The sequence below is a fragment of the Protobothrops mucrosquamatus genome, unplaced genomic scaffold (assembly GCF_001527695.2).
Source record: "Protobothrops mucrosquamatus isolate PMUCROS unplaced genomic scaffold, P.Mucros_1.0 scaffold233, whole genome shotgun sequence".
Lineage (NCBI taxonomy): Eukaryota > Metazoa > Chordata > Lepidosauria > Squamata > Viperidae > Protobothrops > Protobothrops mucrosquamatus.
The window spans coordinates 825,638-842,014 of NW_015386584.1; the positions used below are offsets into that span (position 1 = coordinate 825,638).

A 16,377-nucleotide genomic window follows, 5' to 3' on the forward strand; every position below is an offset into this window, starting at 1 on the left:
CAATAAGAAACAATTGTACCATCACTCACAATGGATAATCAAGAGCTCTCTGGAAATATCTTTTGCAATTAGAACCTATTTGGGGAAAAAAAAAACCATTTCATCCCTCAGAGCTGAATATATAACTTTCTGATCACTCTGCTCTTTTCCCTTTTTTTTACAGCTTGGAAGTCTTCGGAAATGGTATGACATACTGAATGAACTTGCAAACGAATGAACTTCTTCGCATTTAACTCCACTGCCAAATTCCTGTTTACTTTCTGTGATTGCTTGTCATACAGCATTGCCTTCCCAAACTCATTATCATCCAAAGGTTGGTCTGGCTTAATATAAAATTCTTTATTTCTGTATCGTTTATCTTAAAAATTACTGCTTTAGTCTGAAAACAATGTTATTACTGTTAACAAACTGCACTGGCCTAGATGTTTGTTTCACCAGACTTTTGAAAATACAATGAACATTATTCCAGTTGGCTTTCTTACTGAAATTATCAAAATGATTCAAGCTGATACTTTTAAAACTGAGTCTGAAATGAACTAATGAACATTTAATAAAAATACCAATTACCTATTTCTGGTTCTAAGATTAAATAAAGATATTATTTTTAAATCTTTTATTGTTGATTGGAAATATATTTTCCATAGTTAAGCCTATGTTTAAAAAACAAGAGTCTAATAAAGTAACATTTTCTAACTAGCTTTAAGATTTGGTTCATATACATTGTTTATGTAGCCTTGTTATACTGTACAATATTTGAAAGTACAACTGAGACTCACATACTTTAAGTTATTAATAGTACATTTTTTTACTCAAAGCTAAATATTTATTCTGAAATATTGGATTGCATTTTCATTTTGTAAGAAACTTACAAAAGGCAGTCAAATTTCAATAGCACAATGTGATGGTGCAGTGAAAGTCCCTAAGCCTGTGTTGGACTGCAAGTATAGGTTAACAATATGACTACTCCTCATAAGAGGGTTAAAAAATGGCTTATGGGAGTTTAGGCATTTGTATTCAATGGATTCATTCCATTCAGAGAAATTCCTTGGCACTGCAGAATCTTAGGTGCATAAACAATTTTTGACAATTTTTCTGCCCATCTCTGGTAGCTTACCATAGCCAGACACTAGATGACAACAGGAAAATCAAGAAATGTTGTTGCCATCCCTGATTTTTTGCAGTTCAGGCATTGTAAGATTATGCTATAACTTTCACAGCTTTCTGAAAGACACTCCCCACCCCACAAACACCCTCCCCACATGTCTATGTATGCGTACCTGTATGTGTATGTATGCGTGTGTGTGTATGTAAATAAATGAAACACATCTAGAGGGTTATTTGTGCTCATTTTCAGATTTGACTTCCTGAAATCACATTTTCTACTAATCTTTCACCTTTTTCTATACATATTCAACATACCAGTCTGAGCTGCGGTGCAAAGGCTACTGAAACAGTATCAAAAGGACAGTCAAGAATGAGGCCAGCATTCAGGAGGCAAATGTGAGAATATGGGATTAGAGAGAGTGGAAAAAATAGTTCCAAGATCATATGGTTCTAATCTGCTTTGCAGTCTTAACTACAGTGTTCTTGTAATTAAAAAAATGTTGCCATTCTTAGTTTTTATGTGTTAACAATATCAAAAGTGTCAGCAGAATTTACTTAACAAGTTTCTTTGCTCGTGTTATTTCTTACAACAGACGTGTGAAAAGATACAAATCTTTTTTAAACTTGACTTTTAATTTATTCTGTTTGATAGGTGTTATTAGCATGTTCCCATTATCAAATACTATTCATGTATACACAATAATTATCAAAAGAAATATGAAGAAAACATCTGTCATCCTAATAACTAATAATTGTCTTTTACATACACATTATTAATAGCATTGTTCTTATTCATTTCTTTCTAATGTCTTGAGAAAACCTGATAATTTGCTTGAATATGTGCATCATTATAACAAACTTCAAGAAACTCCGGGGATCTGTAAATGCTGAGGAGTTTATTTCCACACCACATGGTCTCAAAAAACTCTTAAAACAAGACCAGTTATAATTTAGTATGCCCAGAGTTCTCAGTGCTTTTCCCCAAAGAAGGGAATTTTTTAACAGACACTGTACATATTCAGTTGAACTATTTGACAGCCATTTAAAAACTCTTTTGTACAATCAATGCAAGAATACCGACATTAAAAGTACAGTACAGATAAATTCACAATCATATAGCAGTGAAAGAGATTGAAATCTAGACAGTGAGAGTACTGAAGCATCGTGTACATGCACTAAAGTGCTAACAATCTAAAGACATGCAGATCTTGAGTGTGTGTTTACTGTACGGCTCACTTCCACTCTTCCTTCTCCCATTTCTAAACAGTTCATATTCTCTATATTCCCTTCTAATTTAAGATAACTTTAGTCAACCAGTTCAAGGGTTTCCTTCACTAACATTTACTGCTTCAGTTATGCTAAAGCACCTTTATAAATTTTTTTTAAAAGAAACCAAAATGAATAAAATTAAGAATCTGATATTAAACCAAGGAGGCAGAAAAATAGCCAAATAATCTAAATCTCAACAGTGCAAACATATTACAAGGCAGTCAGCAGTTAAGAGAGCGAGAGAGAGAACAGATTCACTGTCTCTTTGAAACAAAATTTATTTATTTAAAATCTTACCTTTATCCGTATCATTTTTAGATTCTTTTAGTTAATATACTGTGTGTAGAAAAGATGGTGGCAAAAATAGTTTTCTGAGCTATGAAAAAATAAGTTATTAACAGGCACATTAGCTGTTTCATTCTAGAAACATCAGGGTTTCTCTAGTTGTATACTAAGAAGCTGCATTCTAGAACATTCTTTGAACACTGGAACTTCTCACTGACAGAGACTGGCCATGATAATGGATCCATCATACAAAAGATAGCAAATTATGATGTGATAATTCATGCAGGTTTGTGTCATTGGTTTGAATTCTCTAATAGCAGTTTCTGGTTTACATAGTCTTCTGAAGTGAGGCAGTAGGAGAATGTAAGGCCCATCGGGATGGTGGGCGCTGATTTGCTGGTCTCTCAGGTCTAGAGAAGCAGGATTCTAAGGATGGAGCCAGTGCAGAACAAGGTAGTTCCTTTATTGTGAGAAAGATGGAAAAAGAACAATTTTATTAATTCATACAGTACACAAGGGAGGAAAACAGTATTTAAATATGTACATGTATAATTTGAAAAAAGCAGCATTTTTTGGATATTGTTTTGAAATGTTCAGTCTGTTCCACTTACAGTCAATAAGAATAAAATGAATGAAGAGTTGTATGTAGTAAAGCAATCTGTAACCCTTTAAATTCTCATAATCTTCAACTCTTAACAGTCCCAGTTAGCAGAAATAATGTTAATAAGATGCTGGGAGTTGTACATCAGCAATCTCTAGATGACCATAGCTTACATGGTCTTAAATGATCTGATAATCATTCATTCACATTCTATAACCACATAAATAAACAAGACAAGGTAATAGTAAAATCCTGTGATGTCCACAAGATTGAAGAACAGTGTCATAGTTGTACAGCAGGGGTCCCCAACACCTGGAGACCAGCATCGGATTGCAGCATGCCAGCAACTGGGCCGTGTACACAGTGAAGCTGCACCCACGGGATGCAGACAGCATGCAAGACCAAGTCCCCTCTGGTCCATGGAAAAACCTTTCTCCCTGGTGCCCCAAAGGTTGGGGGCTGCTGCTATATATGTCACCAATTATGTGAACCCCATCAGTCAAGGATTTTTGGCTGATGGGGTCTAGGAGAAGAGCCTTTTCTGCCATGTTTCCTCTCCTTTGGAACATCGTAGCCCCTAAGGTGAGAGCCACACCAACCCTTTTCACCTCCTGCCAGTTGGCCTGGGGCCCATATATAGAAACCAAATTTTGAGTTAGGTTATTTAAGAATTACAATCTTTCAAATTAAAATATAATATTTAGCTGAAGAACAGACACAGAATTTAATAACTCTTAGTATATTAAATTTGGATCAAAGAGCAACAAGCTCTGATATACAGGTAGTCCTCAACTTACAACAGTTCATTAAGTGACTGTTCGAAGTTACGACACTGAAAAAAGTATATGACCATTTTTCACACTTATGACCATCACAGCATCCCCATAGTCATGTGATTTATATTCAGATGCTTGACATCTGACTCACATTTATGACCGTTGCAGTGTCCCAAGGTCATGTGATCACTTTTTTCAACCTTCTGACAAGCAAAGTCAATGGGGAAACTAGATTCACTTAACAACCGGGTTACTAATTTAACAACTGTAGTCAGAGGCGTAGCGTGGGGGGTGCAGGGGGGGCCGGCCGCACCGGCCGCAACATCTGGGGGGGCGCACTCGCACTCACAGCTCTCTGCCCCTGCCTGGCTCACTCATTCACTCTGCAGTGCTGGCTGTGCGAATCCGATCCGAGCCGCCGGGTCGCCGTCCACTGTGGAGGGGGGGGCGCAAATTACTTGCCTTGCCCCGGGTGCTGACAACCCACGCTACGCCACTGACTGTAGTGACTCAGTTAACAAATGTGGTAAGAAAAAAATCGTAAAATGGGGCAAAACTCACTTAACAAATTTCTCACTTAGCAACTTAAATTTTGGGCTCAACTGTGGTCGTACATTGAGGGCTATCTGTATCATTGGTCATCATCACTAATTTAAAATGCTCTTAAATAAACCACTGCTAAACAACACATACTACTAATAGAATTTGGTGCCATTTTTGGAATTTTTAACTAAACAGTTCCAGATTGCTTCAAGTTGGATTCTTAGCTGTATAAATTTGCTCTGCAACATGAGTCTATTAAAGGGTGAAACTGGAGAATTAAATGTAATGAAGGTTATTCAATTATTAAATTATATTAGCACAATATTAAGACCTACTTTTGTTTTAAAAATGCAATATTTTACAGTGGCAGTTTATTTATATTTCAGAGCTGATAATGATTGTTAACAAGGATTGAGTTTTCACCATTTTCCCCGTAGTGTGCTGCAATGTAAAATAAAGTTCAGAGGTGTAAAATTATAAAAGCAGAATTTCAAAGCCCTTGGAAAAAAGTATTGGATTTGCTGAGATAAAGAGGTGTGTTCACAAAGTTCTAGTTGTTTTGCAGGTGAGAGTGACATGTACAGCATACTCAATAAGATAAAAATGTACACAGCAACATATAAAATAGAATCTTTTAACACACAGGTAGGATTATGGAATGGCAAGTGCCAAAAACACAAGTTGAATAAAGTGATGGGTTTTTTCTACTATGCTATAAATATGGAACAAAGAAGAAACAAAGATTACAAGAAATGGTAGTTGATAATGTGATTTGAAAGAGACCAAATACTATCATAACTCATTCATTCAAAGAGAAGTCCCATCAAAATTCAACATGTTCATGCAGAATGGTACACAGGAAAAAGCGCATATGGAAGCAAAAGATGTTAAGAAATGAAGAAAATGAAAACTGTTGTACTTATGCTGCTGTCTTTAAACTACTTCAAGGATCAGCTGTTTTTATAGAGGCAAAAAACATTCAAACACTTTGTGAACAATGTCTGAAAATGAGCAGGAAAGATGGTATATAATTCTGACATGTATGCTATATTTCCCTGAAGTGGCTAGTGTTGGAGAGTCAAACTTTCAACAAGAGCTAAAAATATAGTAATCAGTCAAGATCTCTTCACCAATATTTAAAAGTAGGAATAGCATGAAAGAAATGGAGCCAGGTTTTTTTAAAACAAATCTATAGACCTTTTATTTAGAAGCTTTTCAAGAAACAATGAAGATAAGAATACAGCCACCTACGCATTTCTAAGGCATTCATGGTTGCTGTATCAAGTGCTATTCTGTGGCTTATTTCCTGACTGCTTCTTCTTTTACTCTTGATAATTGATCCTAAAATGCTGAAGCTACCATATCTTCGGGTGGGTGGAGGTATTTTTGAGTCAATATTGAGGGGTGATTGCCTGAAATGATTTGCCAATGCCTCCTTCCTAGAGGTGAGAACGTGTTCCTGGCCCAAGATCACCCAACTGATTTTGCATGTAAGTCAGGACCAGAACTCACAGTCTGATTTCTAGCCCATTGCTTTAACCACTACACAAAACTGGCCCTCACTACACAAAACTGACTCTCAGAGACTATCTACCAGTTCAATGTTTTTGTTGTCAATTTTAAGGTTGGTTGTGCGTATTCTTTACTTTTGTTCCTTGACCTTTAGTACTAGGACTGGCAGATCCCTTGCATTTTCAGCCTTTAGATCAGGGCCATTAGCATAGTTCAGGTCATTGATGTTTCTTCCTCCAGTTTTTAAAACATGCTAAGCTTCCAATTCAGCTTCCCAACATATCTTCTTCTTCTTGTGCCATATCCGTTATCAGACGATGGCGATCATGTTGGCGATCCTGTTTTTATCAGCAGCTGCACAAAAAAGTGCTGCTGAGTTTTGTCCAAACCAGTCCCTTAGATTTTGAAGCCATGACGTTCTTTTTCTGCCTGGACCTCGTTTGCCTTCAATCTTTCCCTGGAGGATTAAATGGAGTATGCTGTATTTTTCTGGGTGTTGCATCACATGTCCGAAATATTCTAATTTTCGTTTTTTAATTGTTTTGATGTTTTCCCTTGGCTTTCCCAGGCGGCTTATCACCTCCTCATTTCTGATCTTGTCAACCCAGCTTATACATAACAGCCGCCTGTAAATTCACATTTCAAATGCTTCTAGTCTCTTCAGGTGGTCTTCTATCAGAGACCAACTTTCTACTCCATAGAGCAGGATAGAAAAAATATAGCATCTGACAAGCCTGATTTTTAGTCTTAGGCTTATGTCGTGACTGCAAAAGACCTTTTTCATTTTGAAGAATGCTGTTCGAGCTGTCTCTATCCTTGTCTTTACTTCAGTTTCCCAACATATAGGTTGAATAAATATGGAGCAAATATATAATTTTGTCTCACTTCTTTATTAATCTGGAACCAGTATATTTTGCCATTTTCTATCTGTACTATGGTTAAGGGGAGTGTATAGGTTTCACAAGAGGACAATGAGACATTCTGGGATTACCATTTTTTTGAGCGTATTCCATAGCTTAATGTGATCAACACAAGGCCTTTCTGTAATCAACGAAGCACATACAGCACTGACTTGTTTTGATATTCTTGTTTTTTTTCAATTATCCAGTATATCTCAGCAATAATGTCTTGTTTCCCTCAGCTTTTTCTAAAGCCAGCTTGAATATTTGGCATCTCCTTTCCCATGTAGGTCTCTAACCTGTGTTGGTTGATCTTAAGTATTATTTTACTAGCGATTGAAATTAAGGTTATTAATTATACTGTGCACATTAGATTGGAAAAAATCAGTACATTCTCCTCCTCTTCCATTTAAGTTTCCTAAGCCATACAACTACATTTCCCCCCTTAATATTTTCAATTTTGGCATTCAGTCTTTAATCATAAAGAGGGCATCTTGCTTCCGTATTGTTTATTTTAAACTGAATTCATCATAAAATTCAACAACCTCTTCTTCTTCTGCATCAGTGGTTGGATTATAAAATTGGATAACTGTAATATTAAAGGCTGGACTACCACCTGACCTGAGAGGCACTCATTTAATATTTTCTATCCATGTAGGTTTATCGATAAAAGTACAGATGTGATTTACCATTGCCTTTTCTCATGCAGTATGAAGTAATTCCTTTGCTGTTGTCACTGAAGTGATCATCTGTCGCTTGCAACTTCCTATATTGCTGTTGTTCAGTATAGGTGCTTGCTGCTTTAACTGGGCAGCTGGGAGGGCCTTCACCCTTTGGAGGACCCTGCTGGGAATGTATACTCGTTGCATATGCTCCTGGTGTTCTTCTATCATACCTCCCAGGAACACCTTCCCTGCTCTACCATGAAACAGCACTTCAGGGGAAGTTGACAGGCATACTGGTCTGTAATTTGAATGTGCTTTTGTGCCTTTTGTCTTCTTTAGATACAGTATGTTATACATTTTAAGTACTATAAAGTTCTATCCTTCACACTCTTAATTAGACATAGTTTCAACTGAACTCTTATCACTTTAATATAAGACTATATGACTGACTGTGAATAAAAGCATGTGTAAGATATTCATTCGGTCTTCCCCATCTACGTTTTCAAGCAGATTAGAAACTATGCTTCTTTCAATGTATTAATAATATGCATAACTGGCTTTACTAGAAACATTTGGGATTGGTTTCTTCCGTGAATTGGAACTCTGGAAAAGTTCCCAGAAGTCTCAGCTCTTGGATTCCATATGTTTGTGCATATTCTTAGAATGAAATAAGGTAATGAGATAATGATGTCATCTATTTTTGTTATACTGTATGACTTGCTTTCTTTCTATTTAAGATAAATATTTAAGTCTATCTATTGAAAGCTGTTGCAATGATGAAATTAAGATGATGTAATGAAAATCATCCCATAAACAAAATGGAAACTTGAATGCCTTTTTGGTTCTTAAATATTAAATATACAGAACCTCTGATTCTTGCCATTTTACTTCTAACCTTTTGACTTCTAGAACTGACTTTTACAGAGTTTGATCCTATAAAATGAATTTAGTAAATAGTAAAGTATAGCATTGTGTCTATAGCTGGTGATTTGCAGTGATTTGAAACTGCAAATCACCTTAGTGGGTGCAAAAATGATTGTGAAATACAAAACAGCAAAGATAAAACATACTCCTTTGAACATTCAATATGGCTATTATGGGCAGAACCCTAAATCTAGCATATTTGTGAAAATCCTGTTCCATGGAATGAATCTGGTTTAAGATGAAACACTTAGATTTAGTGATTTTAGAGCAATCATACAAATAACGATTGGTAAGAACTATTTTGAAGACAATTCAGGACTCAAATGTTTGCTGGCCATTTCAAATCCAATGCCGCTTCTCGCTAATATCAGGAATGCTGTTGCTTATGCACTTTATAATTTTCCATCGAGTAAAAGTTGTTGTTTTTTTGGAAACAAAGGTAGGAAAGACTTACAGTACTGAGGCAGGCAGGGTTAGGGTCCCCAAGGGGCAGTTAGTAAGACAGTTTGGTTCTGGACACAGACAAGACAGGGGGAAAAAAAAGCAAGCAGATTGGAATGAATATTTAAACAAGAAATTTTAAATCAGCACTGAAGCACTCTCCAAATTTAATATATTAGTACCTTTTTAAAAATTAGCAAGGCTAGAGTATAGAAGAGGCAAACTGTTACTGGTAACTTTACATTTAGAAAACAAATGTAGACGCACTCTAATTGGAGAGTATGATTGTAAACAGTACATTTAATTTTTAGAAACTGTTACAACTTTCATTTAAATCAGAATTCATTCCAAATGGGAAAGTTTCTTTTCTTCTCCCCCCTATCTGACCCTCCCCCCAAGATAAGGAATAGTGTATTGCATGGTACTACGTCTAGTAGACATGAATTTACCATTTTATTTTGGCATCTGAGTTCTATTTAGTAAAGAGAAAACAATATATTACCATATGCTATCCCTCTAGAAATTATGTCAGAGGTTAAAACAGCCAAACCATGTTATTAGAAAGAAAAAACAGGGGGGAGGGAAGAAAAAGAACATTACATCAGCTAGTCTTTTTGTCAGATAACATGACTTTCTTCAACTTTCTTCAGATTCTTCAAAATAAATTCTGATGACTGATTCTTTCTAGCTGAAACTGGAAAAATGTTTTTATTTAAGCTAAGAATAAGAGATTCAGTGTTATCAGTACTGCAACTTAGTACTTAGAATTTTAATGTAATGAAATGATTGTCCAGCTACTTTTAAAGCTGCAGTTTAGTATCTAACTCTTGGCAGAAGTTAAAGAATACTCACTCCTAAGCATTTTATATATCTACAGTATATCTATCATCATCATCATCATCACAATCATATCATCATTTTAGTCACTGTCTATCCACTGCAGGATGAAGGCCTCTTCCGCAGATCTAGATCTAGATCTATGTCTGTCTATCTGTGTATGTGTGAGTGTGTGTACACACACACACACACACACACACAAAATACATATCTGCATTTCTCAGATGTGCCTATGATTTATCAAGTATTACAGAATGTATGACTAACAAAGCATGGCTTTACTTTACAAGATTGCAACCCAGAAATTCTCAATGGAAGCCACAGCTGTTAAACTTTTACAGTAAGCGGATTCTAATTATAAACTTAATCACAAATAGCACTTTTTGAAAATATGCATTTTGACGCTGTATTTGTCAACGTTTGCATTTAAAAATTTACACATCTGTAGAAAATTTAAGTTACTACAGCGAGAGTATATGGGAATAAACAAATGAAGCTAATAGGACATTGGCATTAACAAGACTTGTAAATAGGCTTATTAATACAATTAGTCAATTAGTCATTATATTACTTAATCTAATAAATTGAAGGTAATACTGTTCTGAATGGATTTGCACTGTGCATGTTCAAAGTTTGGGAGGGCTTCTTGATATACAATTATCACTGGATTTACATTTGACGGCTGTGATCAGGAACACATTTACACTGTTGCAATTAATACACCAACTACCAACCTTTCTAAACTAGTCCTGTTTAATTATAGTTATCAACACCTTGGTCACAACTTGTATGTATTACTAAAATGTGCTTTATGTGAGGCTAAACCTTGAGAAGTGTTTAGATATTGTAGCTGGTGCAAAACGTGGTGGCTGCCAGGTTTTGGGCTGCTACAAGATGCAGAGGTCAATGATGACATTTCTAAAAGAATTTTGCACTAGTTATCAATTTCCTGATAGGTACATTTTAAGGTGCTAGTATAGCTTTCTAAAGCCCAAAAGTTTAAAGCCTGGCTTTCTGAGGTAGCATGTATCCCACAGTGAATCACCTCTCCAATCGACAGAAGAGCCTCTGACTCTTGAATATATTCTCTAAAAAGGTTTATTTGGCTCACACATCTTAGAATTTAGTCAAATGGCATAAACAGTCAAGCTTTTAATTGTTCATAATGTTAATGTTTAATTTTAATTCTGCTTTTAGTTATATTAACTTTGTTATGTTTTGTACAACTTTAGTGTTGTAAATTAGAAGTGTTGGAATAAACAGAAATGTAGCATATAAAAAAATAAAATGCACATAGAAGAAAAATAATACACACTTAAGAGAATGACCAGTTGAATCCAGTGATTCTTCTAAGAAAATATCCATAGAATTGTATTATAAATCAATTCGTGTGAAGCTGCTGTCATCTTGACAAGGTCCACTCAAAAACCATTATAACAAGAATTATAACTGCATTAAAAATAATCTGCTGTGCTTTTCCCTCTATTTATGACAATTTGATAAATGTTCAGTGAATTTGTAAATATAAAGTATCTTGTTTTTATAAGAATTTATTTTTGAAGTTGATAAAGGTAGTTAGCCTTTAGTGCATATAAACATCAAATACTTCTAACACAAAATTAAATATACATTAATCTAACAGTGCAAATTAGAGGTATTTTCTATTATTATCCATTAAATACTAGCTTTATACACTTCAAAAATAAATACAATAAACTGAGTTTAGCTATTAAAATTTCATTGAGAGCCATGTATCCTATATACAGTACTGAAGCTCCTCTTCCTCCATCCCTAAACCTAAACATTTTTATCTGGAAAAGGACATTTTACTCTGCCAGAATATGCCAATTTTGTTGAGTACCTCTTAATTATGTGATCTGGAAGCAGTTCATTTGCATTTCCTTTCTCCACATTTGTCTATATTACCTAAACCAATTTCAGTGTACTACTGTTTGAATTTCGCACTATAGAAATATTAATGGTTTGGAAGACTAAATTAGCAAATATACAGTATGTAACCTCACATTCAATTCTTCTACATTTTAGGTAGTCATTCCTTGCAGCTAAGTTATTTTAGGATGGAGTAAAATAGGGGCACAGTGTGATATCTAAAAAACATTTATTGAATGCTATATTGAACTTTCCTGAACTTCGGATCTTCTAGATATGTTAAACTTCACTTCCCATAATTTTCTCTTCATTTCTCATCACTCTATTTGCCCTCTCCTACTTGTAATGAATATTAATAATAACAATGGGGAATTAAAATATAAAGCATGTAAAGGATATTATTAGGTAAGAAACTTTGCAAGAATTAAATGTTTAAGCTATATAGATATTAATACGCAACCTTCAGTTATTCAGTTATTCTAACTGAATTCTAACCATACCAACTAGGCATAACATTTTTCTGTGAAAGATGTTTGAAGTTGGACTAATAGAAACTGAAATTGCAATAGTGGCAATATATATCCATCCATCTATGTATCTATCTATCTATCCATCCATCCTTCCATCTATTGGTTTATTTGCTATCTTCCCGATAGAACTATTACCGGCATATGTAGTCTTGTGAAAAGGTATTCATTTGTTTTTCTAATTTGCTATTTTTTTAAATGTATCATTGCAATTGATTGTTCTCAGAGCTTTATGTAGGAGCCTGATGAAAAACACCACCAGATAGTAAAAGTTTTACAAAATTTATTTTGAGCAGAACATGGTTTCAAACTGTATAGCGAGGACTTCATTATCACAATAATGAAAATCAAAGATATTAGATTTATATACATAAATCACTCCTAATTGTTAATGAGCTAATAATAATTATCCTAGTTAGCCCTGTAATTGAATTGATTAAATCAAAGAATAATTATTTTTTCGTATTGTTGAATTCCTTTATTAAATAAATGAAACAAACACCAACCTTTAGCATTATCTGTTCAGTAACAATTATTTTGTGCTTCATTAGGGCCCACACGAAGCTCTGATAATATTCAATGGCAAAGAAATGCAAAAATTCCAAAATATTTTTTCACAGAATTATGTTCATTTTAGAAATCCAACTTCAAGTGTACTGTGACTTATCATATAGAAATACTATGTCTCCAAAAATCCATTTGAAAAGTAATGGTGTTATCAAGTTCTTCAAAAATTTACAATATACATAACAGCAATCAATTTATTTTTGAGTCAAAATAATGTAAGTATATGTATTAAACAGCACTTACAAACTACATGAACATTTCTAATTTGTTTTACTATTATAAGGATAAAACTTATTACCTCAATGGATCCTGGTTCAACTTTGACTATTTCTTTTGTGTGATGGTTTTCATTGCTAAGACTTGGAGGGGTATGTGAAGCTAAGGCATTCTCTATAAATTTCTTGTTCAGGATTCTGGCAGCGTTTTCTGTTAGCATGTATCCTGGAGGAGTAGATAATTCTTGCCTGATATTTGTAATTTCATCCATTTCATCTTTTTGTGGTTCTGTACCCAAACGAAGAGGACTGGGTGACCTGCCACGCATACTTGTGCACATATCTTGCATAGACCCAAGTTCTGGCCTGGGTTCTGCTGATCTTGACCGGCTGCTGGAACTGGAGCATCTTTGGAAAGTATCATAAGTTATAGGGGTATGGTCAATGATATTGAATAGACTTGAGAGGCCATCATTTATTGTAGTATGAACTGGACTCTCTCTCGTCGTGGTAGATCTGGCCCAAGCAGATTCACTAAATCCTTTCTGAGGTGTGCTTGGTAATATCCGGTTAATTGGCTGATCTGTTTTGGAACAAACTTTTTTTTGTAATTTTGGAGAGCCATATTTTGGAGAACAACATGTCCGTTCATATTTTCCCTTTTCAATAGCAGTAGCCACTTGTCTGCTTCTTAAACTTCTTGATGGCGAGGAAACAGGTGTAGAGCCCCCCTTTGGTGTCAGACATTTATGTGGACTGCTAGTGATCGCACGCAAAGTATCTGTCTGTAAGCCCACATTGATAGTTTGAGTAGTCTGTGTCCCCATTGTTCTCATTCCATTAGTTTGACAAGCTGTGTCTCTGAATTGAAGATCTGTTGAGCTCGAATGTATTGCATTTCTGACAGAAAAAGCTACTTCTTTCATATCATCACTCATGTTTTTGGACAGCTCCAGATTGTGCAAGGATGAGGCAAAACCCACCGTAGTACAGATAGGATGTTCAATAGGATGAAGGCCAGTTTCTAGAAAATCATTATGATGTTTGGAGAGGTCACAGGACCATCTTCCAAGCACTTCTGATGAAGCACTTTTTATCTCACCCACATTTCCTTTAGCTTTGGTCACGGGAAACAAAAAGTCTGCCTCAGGCTGATTTTTCCCTTCATTGCCAGGGACAAGTGAGTTATCAAACCTGCGAACCAATGGTGGACTATGGAAGACTCTAACTCCTATTTTCTCTGTGACAATGTGACTTCTTGGTGACTGTTTCTGGCAGTGTTCAGGACTCGTCATGGTGTTCGTTGTCATAGTAACACTTGTGGTAAGGTACCATGAAGATGGCTGGAATGGATCTGGAACAGAATTATTTACTGCCTTTCCCATCTCTGTCCTTTCTGCCCATGTATCTGAAGGCCTTTCTAAAGCTCCACTCTGGCTTCCGGTAGTGTTATAATCCCAATTTTTGTTAAATTCCTCTATGTATTTCAAATCATCAGGAGATAATGGAGGTGTTGTATCTTCTTTGGTGTTACAGGATGGTATAGTCTTTTCAGGAAGAAAGGGAGAAATGTCCATCAAACGCTTGAACTCTGACATGGAGGAAACTGACATTGCCCTGAAGGAAGGAAGGAAGGAAGGAAAGAAGGAAGGAAGGAAGGAAATCATATGAAAATCCTTTAAAAGATACTGGTTCATTCTTACTTTAAACTGCAGATTTCATTTTAAGCACTGAATGCTTGTGCATAACAAAAATACACAGCTATCAAACAACTGTCATAGAAAGATTCTAAAAGTAATTTTTAAATACATCTGAACTCACTGCATATGAAGGTAAATGTGTTAATACATTACAGAGTTCATTTGGGATTTCTTTCTTTCATCTTTACTCACCTTTGCAGATTTCCCTTGTGCATTTCTTCTTCCTGGAAGCAAAATTAAGAGTTAATTTTGGATCTTGCATATATGTATATCAGTGGCTGTGTTTGCATTAGTTTATTTAATTGTTCGAATATATGGAAATCCTTTGAAGAATGTATCAAAATTCTTTCTACATAATGGCTTCTGAGAGGATTTTGAAGCCCTAGTAGTTCATATAGAAAAATGTAAAGAATTCTAGACAATTACAGAATTTGTCATTCTTTAATTCAATATCATCAGGGAGGGGGTAGGATGCAAAAGGCTTCATTATTTTAAGGGGTCATGGCACCACGAATTTGAAATAACCCATCAAAACACATTTGGGGCTTCATTGGTATTAATAACATAATGCCTCTTTTTAAAAAATGCAGGACGTAAGAATAACATCTTTTTTCTATCTTTTGTTTCAAAGGAAATTCAATAACACACTATCACAGCAATACTATGAGTGACAATAATGCATTCTCTATGAATAAAGAACGCCCTTTTCCCAAATTTCCCAAATTCCCCCAAAATACCATAACATTTCTCTTTCAGGAAAACACCCTACACTGAAAGGCAGTAGTAGGACTTCTTTTGTGCTGTAAAATAATTGGGCAGAATAATTCTTGGTTATTTAATCTTAGGTTTGGATAGAAAACATAACATTTTTTAAAAAAAGGTTTACTGGATGGCATGACTAGATTCCAAGTAAAATCTAGCTGACTGACAACTCTAATATGGTTGGTGATAAAACCAAGTCAGCAATGCTTTTTATGCTTATAATTAATCAATTACAAGTTCTGAAGCCTAATGAACCAAACTGAATTGCAAACTGCCAACTTCTGTAAAGCTTCATACATATAGACAATATGACCATTTTTTTTGTCAGTGGACAGAAGGACTAGCCCAATGGTTCTCCACATATTTTGGTCCCAGGACCCTTTTATATTCTTAAAAATGATTGAGGACCGCAAAGTGTGTAGGACCAGGTTATATCTATCAATGTTTACTGTTTTAAAAATGAGAAATTTTAAAATATTCATTTATTTAACTTTGCCAGTCCACTGAAAGAGTCCTGGAGATCCCTTGAGGACTATTGAACTAGACCAATAAGATGCACTGCCTTATAGAAAACAGTCTGAAAAGATCTGTAAGAGCACACAGAAGGTCAACAAAAGAATACTTACATTTGTGACAAAAAGGTTGTTTAGTTCAAAAACAAAGCCACCTTCTTTACATTCACTTTAGCCAGGAGAGATAGCTTTAATGAAAGGCAGCTCAAGACACAGTACCCAATACAAAGTCACTATTCTACCAGGAAGTTTAAGCTGGTAGCCTTATTGTTCGGTTTACTGTGTATGGCTAGTACTGGAATTTCCCACCACTTAAGTACTATTTATTTTGGGACCTTGAGAATATGA

At 35.2% G+C, this 16,377-nt stretch overlaps 1 protein-coding gene across 1 annotated transcript in view; it reads right to left on the reverse strand.

Moving 5' to 3' along the window:
* Window positions 1-2,701: 2,701 nt before the first annotated feature.
* The window catches only part of MTCL1 (microtubule crosslinking factor 1), a 69,885-nt gene continuing 56,209 nt past the window's right edge, over window positions 2,702-16,377 (reverse strand). Inside the window, exons 12-14 of the mRNA XM_029283795.1 lie at window positions 14,948-14,979; window positions 13,139-14,672; window positions 2,702-3,118 (exon numbers count right to left, since the gene is read on the reverse strand). Coding sequence (XP_029139628.1) covers window positions 2,987-3,118; window positions 13,139-14,672; window positions 14,948-14,979 — 1,698 coding nt within the window. The 3' untranslated portion in view covers window positions 2,702-2,986. The remainder of the gene's footprint in view (window positions 3,119-13,138; window positions 14,673-14,947; window positions 14,980-16,377) is intronic.